Source organism: Corvus cornix, chromosome 4A, assembly GCF_000738735.6.
Source record: "Corvus cornix cornix isolate S_Up_H32 chromosome 4A, ASM73873v5, whole genome shotgun sequence".
Lineage (NCBI taxonomy): Eukaryota > Metazoa > Chordata > Aves > Passeriformes > Corvidae > Corvus > Corvus cornix.
In genome coordinates, this window is record NC_047058.1 from 13380423 (window position 1) to 13403662 (window position 23240).

General features: G+C 43.4%; 1 protein-coding gene across 2 annotated transcripts in view; it reads right to left on the minus strand.

The window, feature by feature from the left end:
• MAMLD1 (mastermind like domain containing 1) overlaps positions 1-23240 on the minus strand; it is an 82036-nt gene that overhangs the window by 19254 nt on the left and 39542 nt on the right. For both annotated transcript variants that reach the window (XM_010403299.4, XM_019288096.3), the window contains exon 2: positions 13267-14973. In XM_010403299.4, the coding sequence (XP_010401601.2) occupies positions 13267-14973 (1707 nt within the window). The remainder of the gene's footprint in view (positions 1-13266; positions 14974-23240) is intronic.

Here is a 23240-nt window from a genome sequence, read left to right on the forward strand (position 1 = left end):
TTTTAAATTTTTAAATCCGGGAGCAAGAGCAATTAAGGAAACAAACTTTGTTTCCTGAACAAACATGAGGTTCAGACAGTTTGGGATTATGAGATACATGCAAATCTGCAAGTCTGGCCTGAGCAGTTTTTGAGGGCTGGAGAACTCTGCGAGTTCTCCAAGGTTCAAAAGAGCTTTGCCTTGAATAGTCATGGCAAGACCATTTCAGTGTTGAGGCTCTTTTACCATCACCAAACCAGCCCCAGCTGACAGTCACACTGCCTGGCAGGAGGCTGGGAGAGTTCTGTGAATGGAGCAGCAGCTTTGGGAGAGAAAACCCCAAATGTCTTGTAAATCCTGCTGCAGGGAGTGCCACATCACAGGGGGCTCGTTCAAAGGCTCTCCCAGTTTGTCTGCTCAGATAGGATGCCAGGATGACACTCTGCTGCCTCTCCTGATACGATGCCACCCAAGCCACCTGCCTGGTGCTGCCCTGTGCCCTGTCCCAGAAGCTTTCAGAAACCACCAAGTAACCCAGGAAAAAAACAAACCACCAGGTTACACCAATTTTTTTCCTTAATTGTTTCCTTTCTGTTCCCACTTGCTGCTGGGCTTGAGGAAAGAGTATCAAGGCTGATAAAAATGAGTCCACAAACCTCTGATACTCTGCCCTCAAGTTGGGGAGGTTTCCAGGGGCTGGAGCAGAGGCTGCCTCCGGAGTCAGCTGGGAGGAGGGAGAGGAGGCAGGGGAGGGAGAAGGGGAAAAAATGAACAGCTGCAAAGCAATTAAGCCTGCCTCCCTGCCGTACTGTCCAAAGCAGGAGGCAATCTAATTCAGCCTGGTGCCTCTCTTCCTTCAGCCGTCTGGTGCCTGCCTGGGATTCAGGAAAGGGGCTGTCTGACTGCCCACTTTGTCTGACGAGCCAAAGGGGCCCTTCCCAGCCACAATTTCCAAAGGAAAGAGATCTTGGCTGGCGGTGTCTCTTCTTTTCTGAGAAAAACATGCACTGAATGTAGTGGCAGCAGCTTTATAACCCTCTCCTGCCCTTCCTCAGCAAACAACCAAAGTGGAGCTGGAGCAAGAAAATGACCCCGCTGGCTCCCCGGCTCAGCACTTGTCTCCCAGCACAATGAATCAATTAGCGTCCCATCATTACTGTGGTAACTGTATCTTTCACAAGCAAGATTTTATATAGAGATAGAATAGGATGTTTTCTGCTCATTTCCTTCCTGTCATTCCGATCACGAACTACTGTTAAAAATACAATGCCTAAAAAGTCTGTAATATTTGCAAGCATGTGTTCCAGTTTCCCAGCTGAACGGCTGGGCTTTTGTTTTCTGCCCAGTAAAGGTGTGGAGAAACAGTGATAGAGGGGAGCCTGGGCTGCAGCTGGGTTAGAAACTCACATGTACAGAAGGTCATCTCATTTTCATGCTCCTAATATCAGGGATTACTTTAATTCCTTATTCTGGCCAACTGTTTCGGTTTATAATCCACGGCACAGGAACTCCTTCCAGCCTGTCTAAGGTGGTACTTGTTCTGCTATTTCTTCAGAAACTGGCAAAAAATGTTTTATTTGGAAAATGTTAGTGAAGCAGGGCAATAAAAGCCTTTTAGTACCCAGTCAGAGGAGCAAATAGGCTCTGTTAGGAGAACAGAGTACAATTCAACTCTACTTTCAGTTACGTTTGACAGTAATCTAGGCAGCAGGTACATACCTTCCCCCTGCCTTAATCAAGACAGAAATATGCAAAATGTGTATTTTAAATGCAGCTAGACAGCATTTGATCTTATGAAATGCCTCAATACTGTTATCATAAGTAGAAAAAATAAGAAGTCATAAAGAAAGCAAGATTTTAACTCACCATTCTGATAAATGCTTTATAAAAGATTATTATTTAGTTCTCCATAAACTAAAGCACAGTAACTTTATATATTGTGTCAATCTAGAATGGAGCAACGCATCAAAGACAGGAGTTCCTTACTAATGTTATTCCACATAAGGTCCCTCATGAAGGCCACAGTTCTTTTTAAAAATAAAATTTATAGACATATAGATATATGCCACCTATGTAGGAAAAAGCTCAGACTATAGACTGGGCACAAAATAGATTTGTCCATATCCCCCCTCAATGCCCAAATTTTTTCTTAGGAGAAAGTTCTTATTAGTAGTAATTTTTAATTTCCTTAAAAAAAAAGTAAAATGCAACATAAATAAATGTTGGGGATTTTAGTCCAAGTCCTAAACTATGGGAAAACACTGATAGGTCTAGCAAAACCTTTTTCAGTTAAAGATCTACTCACATTTCAGGACCATCACACAGTCTGTGGTGATGTTATCAGCATTTCTCTGTTCTTCCTGACCTTAAGCATTCTTAAACCATTATATACATAATATTCTCTAATAATAGAATGCCATTCACATTTCAGTAACAATAATTCACTTTAATGAGATAAGAACTTACACGTCAAATGACTCTACCTCTATTTGAGAGGTATTAGCACACTTTGGGGAACTGTAGAATCACAAATAATGACATCAGGAGTCCGACACTATTCCTGGAGAGCTTGTACTCCCAGTTACATCAACAGGAATTTGAGATGTGTAAGAATTGCAAAAGCAGATGTTAATCTGCAGCAAACACCACAGGTATGGGCCGTCTGCATTTTTGCCTTAAGCAAACAAGAAAAACAAGACTACTAATGAGAGAAAACAGCACCAGTTTCTAACTGCATGTATAAATAGCCATTAACACCAAGTATACTCCTGAAGTGAGTCATTACAGCATAAAGAAATCTTTTACAAGAAACTTCATGTTGTTTACAAATTTCCCATTTACATTTTGTTTTAATTCTTGCTTTCCCACTCATAGCATGCACCCCAACCTTAGTAAAGGTCTGCAAGAGATGGAAACTTGATGCTTAAACTAAAAACAGAATCATCAAGATTTACTCCTTCAGTGAACTGGTTCTCCACTTTTTCTGTAGTCAAGTAACTAAAGCAATCTAAGCACCGACCTTCTTATCAAACCAAGCCAAGATTACTCGGCGTTGTGCTGGCCCAGGGCATGGAGGCTGCTCTGGCAGGGCTGGGTCCGGGCTGGGGGAGTCAGTGGCCGCTCTGCCTTCGGCACTCCCCGGTGCAGCCCTGAGCACTGCGCTAGTGCCGAGCCAAGGACGAAAAATACAGCAGGAATAGCTTAATTCCAGCTCTAAATGAGCTCAGCAGGGAATCTAAACAGTCAAGTCAATTGCTGGAATCTGCACTTTTCAACCTCGTTCTGCTCCTTTGATCAGACTGAATTTTGAGCTACGGCGATTAATGGACTAATAGAGGAAGTCACAGGGCATCTCTTGGGAGAGGAGGCAAAGGAGAAAAAAGTACCTCATCCTCATCATGCAGCTATGCTGCTAAACACAGTTCCATGTAGAAAAGTAAAATGCCACTGCAGAAAGTGTGCTGACTGAGCTGGAAAGGAGGAGAAAAAGGGGGTTGTACGAAACAAAAAAATAATGCTCATAGATTGTTCATTCATTGCTTAAACACAACCTTCGAAACAACGGGGAGAGAAAACAGACTGCCCGAGTACGAGTGCCCTGTAAACTACCCTTCAACCCAGAGCAGTAACTGTTTATTCTTAATAATGACAGAGAGTAAAGGAAATATTAAACATATTTATTATGCAAAGAGAAGCTTTCAAAAGCCCTGAGTATTTAAGCACTAAGAGAAATTGATTTGTTTATGACAGGGATACATACTACTGATATTCCAGGGTACTATGTCCTCATCTTGGTGGAAATGGAAGAAACACATTAACATTAGCAGACTGCTAATCACAAAGGAGAGGGGAAAAGTGTTTTGTTAAGATTTTTTTTCCCCGTATGCTTTTTTTATTGCTGTGCCTGAGAGGATGGGGCAGCTTTTCTTCCTACAAGGGGCAAATTTTCCTTCTGCAATCGATGACTTTAAAAATCAAACACAAGAAGACTTCAAATAACCCCTGGACTGATTAAAACATGAATTTATTCCAAGTTTGGCAAGTTTGTGAAATGCTGGTACTAACCCCTAGAGGGAAAAAACCCCAGTAACAACAACAACAACAAAATCACCAGAAAAGCCAAAAATAATTCAAATGTAAACTTGAGCTGAGGCAGGAACAAGTGCATCAAAGCTTCCAACTCCCTCTCTTTTTTTTGCTGCAGCACTAATATACCATTGCCAACGACTGCTGGGCCCCTTGCTGCATCCTTCTGCTCCACCTTTGGTCTTTCTTGAGCATACAAAGCCTAAATACATACATGATTCACTCTGCTCTCAGAAATAATCCTGCAGTCGTCCTGGAATGACCTCCCACTGCGTAAATTTAGGCGTGTGTGTTTGAATCTTTACAAGATCAAGCTGTTCATGTAACATCTTAGGCCAGGATATCACACTATTTTGGCTACATTAAAGGACTTACCCTCCTTGCAGGTCTCTCATCAATTCTGTAATGGGGAAAAATAGCTCAGCACAGCTTGTCCATAACCTGCATTCACATCTGCATCTGCCTGACACTGATCCAAGGAATCGCATTTTCATTACTTCAATGACAAATGTTAAATCATTTTGCTGGTTGTACAGAGAATATTATTTATACTGAAGTGATGCATTTACTACCTTCTTCCTTTAACGTTCCTATATGCAAAGGGTTAAATTGTAATACAGGATTACTTCCTGTTAATGGTAGTGCTTTCCAGAATTATGTACCGATAATGATGATATTTGCCTTTATATGAGCTATAAAAAATTTAACTTTAAAACATGTAATAGAGTGATTAGCCTTCAAAGCCCTAAGAAGAGCTGCTGCATTCCTGGTTGTGGATTTCTATCAATTATTAGTGCTGGCTGCTTGAAATATCCAAAGTGCTTGAGACAGAAATACTACACAGCCAACAGGGCAGACTGATAGGCTTCCTAAATGTACAGTTTTTGAAAACAGCCCATAATAGTGTTTGGCTTTCAAACCTTAATGTTAACAGCTTTGATTGGGACTGCTTCTAATTTGTATTTAAGACCCATTACCTCTTCCTCTAAGCAATCTTCATGAAACATCATTTGTTCTGGGGGGATATTTGCCATCCAGTGCAGCTCTGTAATGGCCGTTAATTCACACCATTTTGCTTGCTCCTGTATTAATCAGCAAACTGTGAATCATCCCAGTGTTTCCAGACTCACAGATGTATGACAGAATCACCGAGGCCAGTTCAGTTTCTCTCCCCATTCAGTCCCACAGACAATATCAGTTCCTGTTTACAGCCACGGCTTTGTTTTCCCCCACCCACACACTGAAATTTCTCCAAAATGCCCAAAGGAAAAAAAAAAAAAAAGGGGGGGAGACTTGAGTTCATTTTACCAGGAAAGTTATTTCTAGGTATTGCATCTGAAACAAAACATGTTTGTACTTTGAGCTGGTGTGCAGCGCTCGCTGCAGCCGGGCAGGAACGGCGGAGGAGCAGAGCAGGAAGGCGAAGGGGCTGCTCCCGGCACCCCGCCCTGCCGGAGCGCCGGCCGGAGCCAGGCACGGCGTTAACAGCATCCCAGGGACTCTCCTACTCACTTGTTTGCCTTTATTCTGTTTGTTAAATTGGACTTTGGTCCTGGACATACTTTTGCCTTGTGAAGTACTGATACAATTCTAGACTATGGCATGACGATATGAGGTAGAAAGCACCCCAAAAATCGAGGGTAGATGCCATGCTCTAACAGTATCACTGTGGAAAGTATTAAAATTATTTATTAATTTAGGCATCAAATTTTAGGTAGTGAGGAGGGCATGGTTGTAGGGAAGTGAGCACATTTTCCAAAAGCCAGGCTGCTTTTAGTTCAATGCAAGCTCCCCAAACTGTCATTTACCAAGAAGGAGACAGAAAATACAAACAATGTACAACCCTACCTTCCAAAAGGTGGGAAAAATTGAATTAAGATATCCTGATATGGATGGGGATTTACAGCACAATTGAAATGAGTTGGGTGTACAACACGATCATTTCCTTGTAGTCATTCCTCAGCACGCTGGGCCATGGACACACCTTTGCAATGTAAGAATTATGGGTGCTGCCTTGTAAGTGAGGATGTACCTTACCCATCACTAACCACTCTACAAATTGTTATTTTTAAGAATGATACACAGAAGGAAGTTACGGCATTCATCCTGAAGCCAGTGAGAAGGTTGTCAAGTCCTTCCCTAGATTCCCAGGATGTTTAAAACTTCATTGTATCTAAGGGCACAGTTAGGAAAATACATATGTTCATAACCTTTTCCTCAACTGCTTTTAATTAAAGATTTTTGCATATGGATTTTTTGCTTTTCTGATTTGTGATAATAAAGCAAAATGGGTTATGTGGGGGAAAAAATAAAGGCAAGAAAATCTGCAGTTGGGGCCTGATTCAGCCAATGGTTAGCCCAGAACACTTGTGAACTGCTACCAAGCTGCCTGGAAAACCTGAGAGGAACTGCCCACCTGGGCTGGGAGGGTCAGAGGGGTTGGGGTACAACTGGTGAATCAGACATTTTTCAGCACGGTAGTACCGTTTTCCTTACACCTTTGGGAGATGAGGCTGTCTCCCTCCCTGTACTACAGAGCAGAAGGAAGCAATTGTCTGTTGCTTAGAGCTGAAAACCACAAAAGCAAGGGGTTTTCAGAGGTCACGCCGAATCTCCGTGCCACGACTCTCCCTCCTCCGCCCACCCACGGCTCTGCGGCTGTGCCTGGACTGAGCAGGGACACAGCCCTGACACACAGCCCCTGTCTTGAAACATTGCAAGCAGCCTGTCAGGCTGAAATGCAGCACCTTGCCCTAAATTTCTCTGGGGTAAGTCACATTTCCTTCTACATGTTCACAGCACATGAGCACTACTTCCTCTTTCTCCACCAAAGCCCTGGACAGCCCTCCCTCAGCCCCGCATGCATTGCTTCATCGTCCTGCACATAACGAAGAGAAAGACTTCCCTGAATGCCTCCAGCACCCATCACTGGTGTTTACAGTACCTCCCGAGCCTCTTTTTTCTTTCCAATTGGATTTTAATTTGTCCAGTGTGAGATTCCCATAGAGTTGTCTGTGTCCTAAATGCTCAATTGCTGGCAGAACATCTTCCATTTTATTAAACAGGTCATAACCAAGGGAAAGACCTGTCTGGATCGAGGAAAGTGCTGCAGTTTTCGTGCAGTGTCCACATTAATTTCAGATCCAAAAGGTGGGTGATGGTGAGAGTGGGGGAGGATGCTCCCCACATGGTGTTTAGAAGGATTTGGTCTATTTACAAGCTTCTCCTCTGCAGATTGCTTCCCCTAATGATGTGCTGTGTGGTGTCCAAGAGTGCTTTCAGCACAACAGAGAGCTAAACTGGAAGGAATTATGAGTGCATTAGGCAGAGCTGTTGGAAACATCAGTGCCTATAAACATCTTAACTGTGCAAGCCAGAGAAGTGGGAAGGTTAAGACATGGCTACAAGGACTCCACTACAACAGGGGAATGCTTTGAAATACCTGAAATGTAACACAAGAAGACAACACATGTGATTTAAAGAAACTGCAAAAGAGCAACGGGCTCAGAAGATCAGATGTGAATTAAGGTTTTTTAATCTTGATTACTGCTCTTCTGAAAATGTTGTATTACTGTTGACATGTTGAGGCCAAACACCCCATTTCATTCCACAAGTCTACGTCTTGCTTTCCAAAACTTTTCTGACATTATTTATTCACAGGGGAGGAAAGGGAGAAGATGATAGTTGATAGCTTCAGTCAAGCTCCTCTCAGGCTCTCTTGAGAAGAGAACAGAGAATCTCCAAGTTTGAAAAAAATATCAACTCACTTGCAAATGCACAGATAAATATAAATTCAGAAATGACCATTCAAGAAGATGTTTTTACATCTGTGGAGAGGTCAAACTCCAGGCTCAGCCTTACTGCTTGCTCTCTGTAATCCAGATTCATCACCAGCTTCCTTTATTCCCCTATTCAAAGGCACTTAATTAGCTGAAGGGCTTGTTGCTTTGCCTTCAAAAGCTCTCCATCCCTCAAAGGCTTTGCTTTGGTATTGTGCTACCACTGCCCTTTGAAATCAAATCTGGTTTTCTCCTCCACAGCATTAGTAAAAGAAAAAAAAAAAAGTAGTATTTAAAAAATTTGGTTCCCAAGAAAAAAGAAAAGGGAAAGAGGAGAGGAGAGGAGAGGAGAGGAGAGGAGAGGAGAGGAGAGGAGAGGAGAGGAGAGGAGAGGAGAGAAGAGAAGAGAAGAGAAGAGAAGAGAAGAGAAGAGAAGAGAAGAGAAGAGAAGAGAAGAGAAGAGAAGAGAAGAGAAAAGAGAAGATACCAGCAGAACTTCTTTCAAAGCGGCTTTAAAAATAAGTTTGACACCTGAAGAAAAAGGGTAGGGGATTGAAACTGCAGATGAAATCTGGCCAGTACTTTTGGTTTCATTAATAATGCATGATACTCTAATTGTTTTACATATTAGGAAGATGCCTTGTGACATCTTGGAAATCCCAAATAAAACATGATTTTCCCCTGTACTTGCAGGAGAACTGTATGTACTCAGATGATGCAGGCTGTGTTCTCTGCTTTTCCAAACTCTTCATCAGCCTGCATCAGAGCTTTTAAAGTGCTGCTGAGTCAGAACAGTATCACCTAACAATCACAGTGCACTGACTTTTCACAGGCAGAAATAACTTCCCATAATAGATGGCATCCAGAAATCAGTCCATGGTATTACCATTTCTGTTTATATTAATAAAAGCTGTATTTTGTATTCCATTATAGTTATTTAACCTTTGACATCTAACCTCTGGGTCAGTTTGCTCTTTGTAACAGAGCATTTATTCTTCAGTTTTGTTTCTATATTTAGAAAACTTACGCTGTGAAAGAAGGTTTTTAAACTTTTTTTTAAAAAGTATATTTAATCTAGCTCAGAAGTTTTGGTGTTTCTCTGCAACCTACAGTTTATTCTTCCAACTCAGATAATGTATTGCTGCTTTTACCACAGTTAAAGAAATACTTTGCTTTTCAAAGGGTATTTTGGTCTTCAGCATGCCCTTCACCATCTCATATGCAGTCCATATGTAGTAAAAATACAGCCACTTTTACTGCAAATAATATTAGTTTTCTCTCTCTCTTCTCTTGTAATTTTTTCTCTATCAGTATTTTTGGCAATGGAGATGAAACAAATATACCCTTCACTGACAATCCAGTGTACAACTCTCTAGATGTCAGCAGGAATGCAGAGCTCTAAGAATAGCACATTTGGTTCCTAGGGTGCAAGTGGAGCTCAGAGACACAGCATGTCCCACCCAAACAATGGCTGTTTATCACCTCCATCCCCCCGACAAAACAACCTTTTCAGCTGTGTGTTGGTTCTCAGCGTTTCAGGCACAGAGCAGTCAGTGGGAAATGCTGCCCTCCTCCCCGAGACTCCCAGGTTTTTAACTCAGATCATCTTGGGCTTGGAAAAGGAACAGCCACCCAAAGGGTTTATTGTAGTTCAGCCTGACTTAAACTGTGAATATCACTGGCTGGTTTTCCCACCTTCAGGGAGGAGGGGATCCCTCCGTCCCCTGCACAAAGGCCTCTGTTCTTACACTTCAGGGACTGACAGAAGAGCTCTTCTGGAAGTGGGGTGTTGTATTATCAGCATTGCTGAAGGCAGAATTTGGCCCAGTGTATCTGACATTCCAGAATAGGATATCTGCAAGTACAAACTCTATTTAGACATGAAAATCAGGGAGATGCCCAACTATTCAACCTGCCTGGGCAAATGCAGCTTTTCATGTGCCCAGAAACAGCCAGTAAAGTCAAGTGGTGAAGCTTTACCCCTGAAAACAGTGTGTGATAGTTCTGGAGACTATCTTTGACTCTGGCATTTACTACCATCTTTATATTGGGGATTTACGAGTCCAGACCTTTGAGTATAATTTCACTCACAGGCATCAGCCCCACAGGAATAAAACCAAATCCTGCCCGTAGCCAGAGAGCAGCGTTAGCCCCACCAGGCTTTGCACTATCGCACAATGCAAACTGTCAGCGCCTCAATCAATACCCATCAATGCTCAACAATAAAGACATAGTGCTTCAGATGGGGGGAGATTAGCCCCTATCAGATTCAGCAGTTGTCCAGGCAAGACAGGATCTGGGATGCAGACTGATTACAATTAAAAGATACATCACTAACTACAAAAACGGTAGAGCTGTGAGGCACCAGCAGTAACCCCGCTTTTGGAATGCAGAGTGTTTGCTTTAATACACATTAAAACAACAGCAAAATGCTCACTCTGGGTCTGTGGCTGCTGCTCTCTTCCCCATGTTGCTGTGCCTGCTACAAGGATCAAATTTCATGGTTTATTGTTCTCCCTCCAACTGGCCACCATCCACATTCTTCTTCTGTACAAAGCTGCACCTCTTGCTCCAAAGAAGAGAGTACTATGCCTTCTTTTTATAAATTTTAGTCACATTTGCAAACACACACACTAAGTAAGGGGATGACTTTTAAGCACTAAACAACATTTCAGGGAATGCTGTAATTTTTCTCTGAACAAATTTCTGTGAATGAGGCTAAAAAAAGGGCAATTTTCCACCAGAAGTTTACTATTTTTGAGATGCAGAGGTTTTCTCCCGTCTTCTGAATCTTTAACATTGTGCCTTTTAATGAAACAGCTGCTCTATGTTTGAAAAGTCCTATTCATCACCTGCCTCAGGAGAGAATTGGGACTGAAATTTTGCAAAGCTCAAATTCAGCTCTGGATACACTGCTGGAAATCAAAACCACAGTCACTGGGGCTACTTCACTTTAATGGAGCAAAATTGGTATGGAGCAGGTGGGCTCCAAAATTCAGTATCAATCTCTCAATGTAAATAAGAAATCTATTGCAGACAATAACAGATCTCCATGCTAGATTCCAAGAAATGTAGTAAGTATCTCAGACTCAAGGATTCCTACATAGAATAAATTTCCCACATAATCTTTTAATTCAGCACTCAGGATCCATTTTCTTCTATGAGATTTGCAGTAAAGTTACCAAAACTTTACAAAATGCTCCAATCCTGAACATCCACCATCTTTCTTCAGCAGCTCAACAGACTGTAAAACTGAAGCACTGTCATTTGGTGTGTAATTATTGTAATAAGTCTTCCCTGTAAAATGAGGGAGGCACCCTAAGCTTACCTAACTAGTCTGAAAATGTTAAATGCTCATCACCTGTAATCATTGTCTTAACTGTCCTTGATCTTTACTGATAGCAGCAAGATTATAATAACTCTCTCTCTGACAGTGAGAATCAGCTGAAAATGCAGCACAGGCAGAGCACCAGGAAAGTTGCTTGAAGAAGGAATATTTCAGCCAATTAGACAGACTCACTTCAGGAGGGTTTTGTTTTTTTTTTTGTGGCTAATCAGTGATGCAAGGCGTTCAGAGGTATAAGACAAAAATGCAAAGCAGGGAAAACTGGGGCACAGGAAACCTCAGGAATCCAACAAGGACGTTCCAACTTCATAGATTCAGTGGTGAAGCCAAAAAACCAAAATGCTCAAAGGTTATGGACATACGATCAAACGTGATCATGTCACTGCTGTTAACAACTTTTTAGTCCTCATCCAAGAGGCAGGAAAACACCATGAATGTATTCTTCACCCACACCTGCCTCCAGAGTAAAACATCTGGTGGGCAGTAATTTGTGGAGCTGCTGCACTTTGCTTTCTTTCAACTGTGTGTCTCTCCACAGGCCTGGATCCCAAGCCAGCAAGACTCTCTACTCTGTGTTCAGTCTGGGTCCCACCGAACACAAGCAGGGTTCTCATGTGCTTGAAGCAACAAACTGCTCTAGGTCTTTGTTGAATAAGGGGCCTTGCACTGGTAACTCTTTAAAGACCATTAGATGTGCCCCACTGTTACCTGTTCTACACTTGCGTAAGCAAATTCAGCGAGTCACCAGTCCTTCCCTGCAGCCTGTTTTGAGCTGCTGCATGGAGTAAGGGAGAATGGAGTGTGCACAACTTGGAAAAGAGCCAGTTGATCCTAAAGTGGCACAGTGGCAATGCACCTCACTGAGGTACCACTCAGAAGCTGATATTTGGTAACTATCCCCTGTTTCTCATTGCTATCATAGGACATTATGATATTTGTTACACCAGCGTTACACCAAGATTGATGAAATCCCCCTCCTTAAGAACCAGTCCCTTTGTAAGGAAGAAGAGCAAAGAAGATCTGGCTCTGGAGTGCACTCCACACCTCAGCTCTCAAGCAGATCCCAGTAGAATTTTAGAAATCAGTCTCTGCTTTGCTGGGAGAGAAGTGTCTCTCTCAGTCCTTCCCAAGTTGCTGATGGAGTGACTGTGTGCACAGCTAAGCAGCTTGGAGGAGTCTGCTTACAAAGAGCTGGTTCAGCCTAACAAAGCCCTTGGTATGGTGGTGAGATTCAGTGTTTCCAACTATTCTGCTGAACAAAAAGACAGATGTTTATTGCTCAGAGTCAGGCTGCTCTCAGACCCAGTCCCCGAGTCCTTCCCTGCTCCAAGGACCCTGTTCACAGTACGTCTCTCTGAGCTGGGGTAGTAGGAGATTCACACCTCTCACTGAGTCTCAGGGAGAAGGTCGCTGGACAGAAACCAGGGCTGTGCCTCACTTTTGCCAGCTGCATTTTTGCATTTACCAGCTCGATTGGTATCGAAGATCACCATGGGTGGGGAATGGCCCTCATCCAAAGCAGGGAATGGCTTCTGGCGAATGCTAGTAACAGGTATTTCAAGTCTGCCTCTTTGCTATTCAGAAGCTGTACTGTTTGACCTGCTGTCCATGAAGGACACATTTTAACTTCACTTCTCACCCCACCTGATCTTTTCTAGCCTTAGAAGCATAACACAGACATGAATTTGTTGAAGGGCATTAAGATAAAAAGAAGATATTCCTTCTGAAAGGATGACATGAAACATGCAACGAGAGTATCTCTGGAGCTTATAATATAAGCTAAAAAAGACTATCACCTATACATGCAAAAAAAATTATTTTAAAATAGCACAAAGTTCTTCACCAGGCTAAAACAGGCACTGCATGGTGGAATTATGGTACATTTTTAGTTGACGACATAAATAAAGTTACTCTGATAACACCAGAGGTTGTTATTGCCTTGTCCATGTATGCACTGTGCACACCTCATAAATTTAGTGACGTCGCATTTGAAACACAAATGGAAAAGCAAAAATAAGAAAATAAATGACTCAGTATTTTCACATAATCCGTGTAAGATAGAAGAGAGGTTCTCACCTGTCTGCTTTGAGCTGGCAGTGTGGCAGCCTGCATCTGTCTCTGCATCCGATGTGGCTGCATCAGCTGTCGGAACTGCTGCTGGAGAAACTGGCTGTTGTTGGTCTGCTGGGACTGCTGAGTGGCTGGAGACTGCTGCGGCTGCTGCTGCTGCTGGAGATAGTGAATGAGGGACTGCTGTCCTTGTCCTGCTGTCAGAGGGGACATCTTTTGAGTAGCTGACTCTGAGGCAAAGTGAGACAGTGGTTTGGTGTTATTGAAAGAAAACTGGTCTTGGCTAACAGGGCTCTCATTCACCAGACCTGGCTGTAAGCTACTGGACGGCTGTTGCATAATTATGTTCATATTTTTGGTCTGGTTTGTAGTCATTGATTTAAAAAGCGAGTTCTGCATACTTGTGGGGTTGCTGGTGGGAGTGATGTTAGAGATTAATGTACCTTGAGGACTGAAGGGCTGCTGATGCAGAGCGGGGCTTGACAGCTTTTCTGGCCTGTACGGTGGAGAAGGTCCAGTATTTGTGGAGGCCATGCTGGCAACCAAGTTGTTCTGTGGGCTTTTAATGCTGTTGGCTGGCAAGCTGGCTGCTGTCAGAGCGGGCAGCATGGAGTTCTGCGGGCTGAAGGGCTGCTGGCTCAGAGCTGGACTAGAGAGCTTCTCAGAGCCATAAGGGGGAGAGGGGCCATTGGATGGGGTGCTGCTGGAAGTCATGCTTGAAAGCAGAGTGTTTTGAGGACTCTGAATGTTGTTTCCTGGTAAATTATTAGCAGGCATGCCAGATACCATAACATTTTGAGGACTGAAAGGTTGATGGTGTGGGGATGATCCTGCCCTGTAAGGTGGAGAGAGACCGGGAGGCGACATAGTTGGCCAGCTGGGAGCCTGTACTTGTTGCTTGGTACCAGACACTTGCTTGCTGGCTGCCAGCTGCTTTAGCTGCTGAGCATGCCAGTTGGAGCCAGGCATGTTGGGGAGGGGTACTGGGAGCATCGGTGGTGGCTGGTTCTTGCTCTGAGCTGCTGTAGAGATGGGTGATGCAGCAGGTTTGTTTGAGGGAGGAACCTGGAAGTTAGCTCCAGCAGATGATGGTCTCATCTGAGGGGATCCTCCACTGGTTGGATTGCAGCCTGGAGAAAAATCTTTGTTAGCAACATGGTTCTCCAAGTGGGAAGTCTGCGGGGAGGACTTTGGAGTGGTACTTATGTTTGGTTGGGAATGACTCAGACCAAGTGGATCTTCAGCCTTGCTGCACAAAATCTTCTCCAGATCCAGGTCATTGGGAGAAGGATCAGGCATTTTGGTGAGCTCTTCCAAAAGATCTTGCAGCTCTTGGTCCACAGACTGTAAGCTGTTTCCTTTCTCATCATAGTGGACAATGTTGTTGGCTTGCCCTCCTATTGACCCCTTCTGGTTTATTTCTGTGTTGGGTGGCACTGAGAACGGGGAGCCAATGCCACCACCATTCATGTGATTGTTTTCAAGGAGCACTGGGTGCCCCGTGACTCCCAGGGAAGAAGTGCTGTGACCGGTGGAGAACGGGGAACTTTGCATTTCTGGACATGCCACACTGGGATTGGCACCTTGGCCCATGGCAAGGTTTACATCGTCAAGACAAAGTCTTTTACTGTCATTTGGGAAAATGACATCAGGCACGCCACTGGAGGCAGGAGAGCTATCATCTTCCAGTTTTCTTTTAATGGATCCCTGTAACTGTGAAAATAGAAAAGGAAGAAGAAAGGATCCATTATTGACCATATTCTGACATGCGCTGAAGCTCCACACTACAACACTTGGTTGGAGATAAAGAAAATTAAATCATACAATTAAAAACCCAATCATGTGAGACAAATTCAATCAGGATTTAAATGTGTGCAACTTCACTGAAATCAAAAGAGTTATAGTCACACAAAGGCTAAATCTCATGTGTTGGCTTTAAAACAGATGTGAAAGCTACAAAATACTGTCTGTCATGTGAACTGTAATAGAAGTTTTTAAAATAGTTTCTGGTTGCATTTCAATTAAGACATTATACTCCCTGCATAACAAACATGCCAACATTTTTATGGTAACATTTTTTAGGTCTAAATGGCAAATCTGAATGAAACCCTGGACTGAATTTAGTGACCTTCTGCCAGTGACTCGGATTAAATTCAGACCTGAGACAATTAAATTGTTTTACATTCTTTATAGGCCGAACATCTGAAATAACTAGCATACTTTCTAAACAAAGCAAAACAAAACAAATTCTTAGCTATCTATCTAAACAGACTTTCAAACTTCCTAATCACAGATGTTTTAAATTCCAGAAAGAGTAAGTAACAGCTAAACTTCTTAATTTTTGTTTATTCTTCTAAGTCTAAGGCATTGTGGGCTTTGTTCTTTTGAAGGATTGCCACTCATTCATAAAAATGAGTATGTTTTCAAAATACAATTATATAAATATCTTCACCTACAAGAAATGATGGAGTTGTAAATTCACAAATCTTAGGGAAAAGAAACCTGCCCTCTATATATAAAGAAAGTGAAACTGAAAACAATGCTTCTCATACTATTTCAGCATATGGCAATCTCTTCCACATAAAATCATCTGTGGCTTTCAGTTTTAACAAGCATGACCTGTATGTCACAGGATTAATCAGACATTAACATTGCTGCTTCAAGTTAAGAGAAATAAGCATTATGACCTTGTATATATATATATATTTAGAAAACTATCTGATCAGCAATGGGAAAACGAGAGAACACTGGTTCTTCTAAAGCAGCTCACAGTAAAACCTCTCCCAGCTCTGGGCTACAATTCCAAGTGCTTCCTGTCATCTAGTGCTATAAAAAAAAATCCCATCTAATAAAAGCTCATATCACCAGAAAATTCCTCCTGCCAACCCCAGCATAACCAGATTCACTCTAGGGCTATGCTGCATATGACCAGCTTCTAAATTTTACACTAATTTTTAAACACAGCACAGTTATGCCTCAGTCACTGCACAACTGCAGCATTCAGTGCTCTCAGATGACAGTGTCACAGGACTGTCACCACAGGGTGCATGGAGGCTGCAGGGCACAGGGTGGGCACACCATGTGTGGCTCCTTCTGCACTGTGCACATGAAGGTCACTGTGCAAAGAGCTGAGGTCCACCCCTAAATTCAGCCTACCTTCAGGCAATTGCCCACAAACGTGTATGGCTCTGACCTGGGAACATGGCAGGGCTGCCTGGTGGCTCACTCAGCTGGTCTCACACCAGTGCCCTCTCATCACTTATTTCTAAATCGGTGGGCAGAGGGACAATGTCACACTGCTTTAACGTGGGCTGTGCTCAAAACCATGGGTGGGGAGAACCGAGGAGAGCTGCTTCCAGTGCACTTTGCCTGGTTACCTGAGAGCCTCTTTGGGCAGTAGTGTCCACGCTGGGCCGGGATTGCTGCTCTGAGAGAGACTGTCCCAGAGTCACAACCAGACACTGCTGCACCGTCAGACATTTGCTGATGAGGCCAAAATTGCTTCGCTTTAGGAAATGGAAGCAGGCCGAAATCTTCTCCCAAGTGTTAGTCTAATGACGGATGAAATTGTTTTTCTTCGTTTTCTCTGCTAAAACTAAGCCAGAGTTGCATGTTTCAACAGATGTTGCACTGCGTAGGCTGAAACATGTTGGTAGGGCATAACTACATATATTTAAATCTCAGCCATGTATAGAGAATATTTACAGGGGCTTCACCCATCCAAAACAAACACAGTGTGCTCCCAAGTTGCACCCTGGGAACCTTCAGGCAGGAAGTGGCAGGGGATCTCCCACCCTTGGCCAGCTGACATGCTGGCATGCATGTCCTTGCCAGCTCTTCCTTTGCCATAGGACATTCCTATGCTCTGAGTTACTGGGGAAAAATGTGGGCTTTCTGAACACTCTGAAAAATAGTTTTTTAACTGTTGCACTGGGGAATAAATGTGATGGGAAAACAAAACTTCATTTCTCCTAGACTGTTACTAGATATAAACAGATAAAATAAGGACATAGCTTTCCGATGGCATGGGTATTCCAAAACTGGGACAGGACTTTTAAATAGGATGCTGTTGCTTAGCCCTCCCAAGAAGATTGGCTATATGAGAGGCAGTGAAATTAGCTGGGTGTCATGTTCTCTTGAAAAGCAAGATTCCCGTTTCCCAGGTGAGTATTTGCACAAGAACCATAAAATCCAGAAGACCAATTTCTCCCAGTGCAGGCAGGTATAACTCCACAGAATTAGTAGCATTGCTTTTGCTTAAGATAGATTTGACTACAGCCCCAAACTTGAGAGAGAAAGATACTCTCCTTAAAGCAACTAAACAAATCATAGAATAATTTTGGTTAAAAGGGGCACTTGGGTGCCATCATCCTTCTGCTTCAAGCACAGCACCAATGTAAAAAATAGACTATAGTCACCAGGCACTTAAGTATGAAGTTTCCATTATAAACAGAAATCCCTCCTTGCTCTGGCTGGGCTGGCTGGGAGGTTGTTTTCAGTGTTCCCCACTGACACCTCAGTGGTTGTGACTCCCACACAGCATGCTCTGGGCTGGTGCTGGCTGTGAGGAGCCAGCAGTTTCCTCCCCAGCTCCCAGTGACTGCTCTCCATGCACGTGCTGCTGTGGCAGCCCTGACCACTGCAGGGGACAGTAACACAGTTTCATATTACTGGGTCCCTGCCTGGCTCAGACATGCCAACCACAGTGGTGGCAGGAGAGCTATCCCCAAAGCACTACAACTTTTAGGACCAGGAGCTCCTGACCTCACTAATTCAAGAAGCTCCTTGTTGCAGAACATTCATCTGGTACTCTCAGATGTTCAAGACTATCTCTTTGAAGCCTATCTATCCTTTTCTAGACTTTTCCTCACCAAAACTATTTTTATTGTCCACTTCCTTAATCTGGTTCCACAATCCCCAGGAAGGACCAGATTTATTCCAACTCTTTCTCCTCTTCTTCATTTACGCAATTTGACAAATTCAAGAGAAAAGAGAAGAACACCGAAGTATATTCTTCCTCTTTCTTTGCTGATTAGTATATTGGGCAGCGCAGTTTCAAACTGAATACCTGAGAAGTGAATGGAAATATTTTAGAAATGCATCACACACACACACACACACACACACTCCTAAGATGGCTGGAGGCTGCCTATGGCTCAGTATGGGAAAGCTTCATTCCGATGTCCAAGCAAGGACGAAGCAGGCAAGCAACAAAGGGGCTCTTGCGACCTTGTCAAAATGCATTAAAATGCACTGGCATGCACAGGCTAACTTCTGTTTGGGAATACCTGGGAAACAAAGGCAGGCTCTCCGATTCAGGGAATATCCGATTCTGAGTTCTCCATTATCTCAGGTTTGCTTTCAGCAATGATCCCAGCACTACTGTCCTCTCCAAACCAGCAGGCTGTCTGTCTTTCTGGGAAAGACCTGAGTCACGCAGGAGCAGCGCTGCTGGCTCGACATGGCAGCACAAGCAGAATAAATAATAACTGTTTATACTGCTCTGTCCACGGAAGCTGCACAGCTGTGGTTACAAACAGCTAATTTGTCACACGCTCCCTCCCTGCACCAAACGGATTCCCTCCATGTGGGCAGAGTGCTCCACAGACTTCTCTTGTGCAAGGAGGGAAGGCAGCCTCGGCAGAAGAAGGCAGTCCTTGGCTGTGCCCTCCTCGAGCTAGGCTCGCTGGGGCTGCCATGAGGGTGACCTTGGGTGTCAGGCACCTTCCAAACTTAGGAGGTAGTGCTGGCCTTGAGGAACTTACTCAATGAAGGGAGAAAGGAAGGCAGGAAGTCGCAAAAACTGAATCAGAGTGATCAAATTGTTAATAAATACATCCTGTGATGGTTCCATTGGATTTTAATAACCAGCCACACATGGGCACCTCTGGACTGGCTCCCTGCTTTGCCAGCACTCAGCCTTTCTTCTCTTTTAACACATCAGCTGTCCTCAGCTGCCACTCCAGCTCTCCCCATGAGCCAGGCTGCCCCATGGCCCTCCTGCCAGCCCCTGTTAATTCTCCCCCTGGAACTTGTGCCTTCCTTTACCTGCAAGTGGGAACCTGGGAAGGAACAATTGCAAGAGCCTTGTTTCTCCAGCCTCGCAATGACCCCTCCACCAGAAACAAGCCACCTCTAACCAGAGATTCCTATTTAGGCTAACATACTGCAGAAATGAGGGAGGAAAAACTTTAGGCAAGGTATTTCAGTGCCTCTTCTTGTGCCTGCAGCCTGTTAGTGAGTCAAGCCTTGATTTACGACAGCCACAGGGTGCTGATTATTGATCTGCACCATCCCATTCCACTCACTGCCACGGACAGATGACCTACAGCAGTGATTCCCACACCTACACAGCCTCTTCAAGTGAGCACTGAGGCCAGTGGGACGCTGCCATGAACATCCTCCCTCAGCAGTTGCCCCTGTGTCCAGCAGCACAGCCGGAGACTCTCCTGCTTTAATAAATTGAAGTTTATGGATCCATAACTGGGATATCCAGAATGGGAGTCAGATAACCTTCTTTCACTAGGAGTCTCAAGATCTTTGTAACTCTTGGGAAATCCCAGGTGTTGACTTTTCTGTTTGTTTGATTGAGGAAAAGAAAGTATTGTAAAAGGAGATGGGGCAGGTGGGGAAAACATCAGTCTCACTACAGATCCTGGGATTTGCTAATGTGGTGGCAGCTTTGCACAAAGCCTTTCAGAGCAAGGCACCTGGGGAATCCAGGTCACTAACAGGCTGCTAAGATCTGGCATATCTGAATTATTTTGACAGATAGAGCACGTTTAATTTTTGATGGAAGGACTGAGCAAGGCAGAAGCCTGAGATAAGTAGAAGTATTTTTTTCCCCCAGTATTTTCTCAAGGCATATTGCAAACTGTTCCCTCTGCAAAGCATAAAACCTGAGTGTAAGGTTTGCTCAACTGAACTGACCAGAGAATCTATCACTCTTTGTCTCTTTCAAACACTAGACACTGCCAAAACTGGAAGTATGTATTTGCCAGAGGCAAACTGTTTGCAGCATTCAGCGATCAAGACTTCAGCCTCTGTGGCTTCAACAAGCTTCAGCGAGACCTATCTGCACATCAGCCCAAAATGTTTCTATCTGTTCTGACAAAAACAGTCATGCAATGAGAAAATGGAACTGGCAATTTTCCATACAAAACAAGAAAACATCATAATTTTTTTCTCCTGTGCCTTAAATTCACAGTTTGGAAAGTTTTGTGCTCTCTATTGCTCACTTATCCACACTCTAAAGAGATTTTAGTGTCCTGCTAATATTTAAGGACAGTTTGTGAAAAGTAAGTGAGAATGTGCCTGTGTGTTTAAAGGCTGGAAAGTGAATCTGATACACAATATTAGCTTTTAAATGGTAGCAGTTACTTGCAGACCCTCTGTGTTGGGTAGTAGGCTGGCTTGCACATGAATAGCAAACCCCAAATGCTCCTGGGCAACAGTCCCACTCCACTACAGCGGGACCTGGGACTGCAGTAAGTGCATTTAGCACATCTGTAGGTTTCTGTTTGTGCATGCTGGCTGCAGTTTGGTAACAGACACTCACATTATATCCCTGAATCCAAGAAAAAATGCCTCCTGCTGACCAGTAGGCAGCCAAAGCAGTACCTGACTATGAGAAACATAAATTACATGTCATCAAAGTCTTATCTCAGGCTACAAGGAGAACTCAAGGAGGCTCAAGCAATTAAAACTACCATTCACTTTCTCCACACTAAGATTAAATGTAAGCTAAAATCACATTCTTCCTACTACTTTAGGCTGCTTGACCCTTCTGATTTCAAGCATTTTGAGCATGGATGGACATTAAGTTGTCATTTTACAGTGTCAGGAAGGAGATCACAATGCAGTTCCATGCTACCAGAGGCATGCACCAGTGTGCTTAAAAATTGCAATTCCCCAATTCTTCAGGTAAGGAGTACCAGAGTAAAGTCCACTTTGGGGTATGTTGGGTACTTGTAGGCTGTGGCAGATCCATTTCTAATGAGGTGTGGTGGTAGAGAAAGGATTATGAATAGGGAAAATTCACAGGGTGGATTTCCTTTTATTCATCATGCTCATAGAAATAGGCAACTGGAAGGGAGGATGTAGGAACAGGAACTGGGGATGTAAGCAGTCACTTTAACCATGAAAGAACACTGGTTATTAGCTAGCTTGTATGCACTTTGTGGATTGTTTTTACCTGACACTACAGCTTCTCCCACTTCATGATTTACAGTGGAAATATGAAATCTGCCTAAAACAAATATAGTAACAACAGGTACTGGAAGTTGCTACTTAGGTGTGCACATGTAAATCACCTCCTAAACACTGCTGCTATGTTTGGAGTTTGATCTCCCATCAGTACACAAGTACCAGTTGACTTTGCCCCATTATTGTCACCACTCATCGAGATCTTCCCCAGTTATTCCGTCTGTAAGTCAGGGACCTCAAGCTGTGTTAAAAGAGAAAGAAGAGCACAAGGTGTGTGCTTTCCCTAATAAGTTTCACACTCCTGTTGTGAGCGCAAAGCTGCAGGACCCAGGAGCTGTGCCCACACACCCCCTGAGTGTGCATCGCCAGAGACCACAACAGGAGGTTTGGCTTCCTTGCACGGTGGCTCCAGAGCTGTGATCAATCCCTGTTCCCTCTGACACTGCTGCAGTACAACAGGTCTCTTGTTTGACTTGAATATGTGTGAACTTCTGAAAGGTGACTGCAGACCTGGCACTTTTGCACGGCCTTCTCCCTAAAGTCCCCATGCGGCAAGGGAAGCAATCCTGGCTGCAAACACAGAACTGCGCCCTTTAGCTTGTAAGCACAAAAATCCCAAACATCAAACATCATGACTAGACAAAACCAGAATAATGTGATCTTACAGTAAGCCACAGAAACTAACAGGAAATTCAACCTGGACTACCATGAGCCTAAGGTATTAGCTTTCTTTTTTTCTAAATTTTAACAAAAAGTTAAAGGGAAGAAAATACTACAAATATGATTTTCCCATCCACCGATTTGTGTGAATGCAATGATAGAATGATAGAAATATGTGTGATCTATATCCTGCTTTCAAATGGAACAACTTACAGCCTACAGAGCAGCAAGTTTGTGAAGAAGATTTTTCTAATTACCCTTGTGCAAAATCACTAATGCCTGAATAAAGGTATCAATGTAGTGTAGATGCTAAAAAAGCTGGCAGAGAAATTTTCATATTTTTTACAGCCGCTTGTGAAAGTCTCCTTTCTCATGCAAGCTAGCTGAAAACAGTGCAGAGGGTTTTGTAAACCAAGACTTTATCTCCCAGGTGCAAACTTGTTATGCACAGTCTTGTTTTCCACAATGAAGAAAATATTTTGAAATGGGTGTCGTAGCATTCAGCCAATCACTCTGGGAGGTGTATGGTCAAGCACCCAATAATGTTATACCACTCTTGCGAACAAATGAGTCTGTAATTAATTAAATAATCCCATTTATCCTGGACTTGGACTTCTGTGTCATTTTTCTTGCTGTCCCTGCGGACAACAGCGACAATGTAGGATGAGTTCCAAGGAGAAAAAAGACATAGCCAAGAATATACCTATTTTGCCATCCTACATAAGCAAGATGCATGCAAGAGGCCGCATAGCATTCACTATAAAAAAATGAAAAAAGAAAAAAAATCAGCAGCTTTGATACTTTTCAGGTCAGGCAGCATTACCACACTCATTTGGTAGGCACCAACAGAGATCTGCCCTATCAAAACAAATGTTCAGAGCCTTCCCATCTTGTCTTTCCTTAGCAATTCATCTGCTTTCTGTATTAATGGCACTGTTAAAATGGAAACTTTTCCAGGAGAAAAATTGCCATTGACAAATGGATCTGGAAGAACAGGACTACTGCCTGCTCCTGTGTTGTGCTGCTAGCAGGAGATCTCTGTACAGATGCCTTGTAATTAGTCATCTGAAGACTTACAGCAATCACGTCACGCATATTGTTTGGCTGTAACTTCC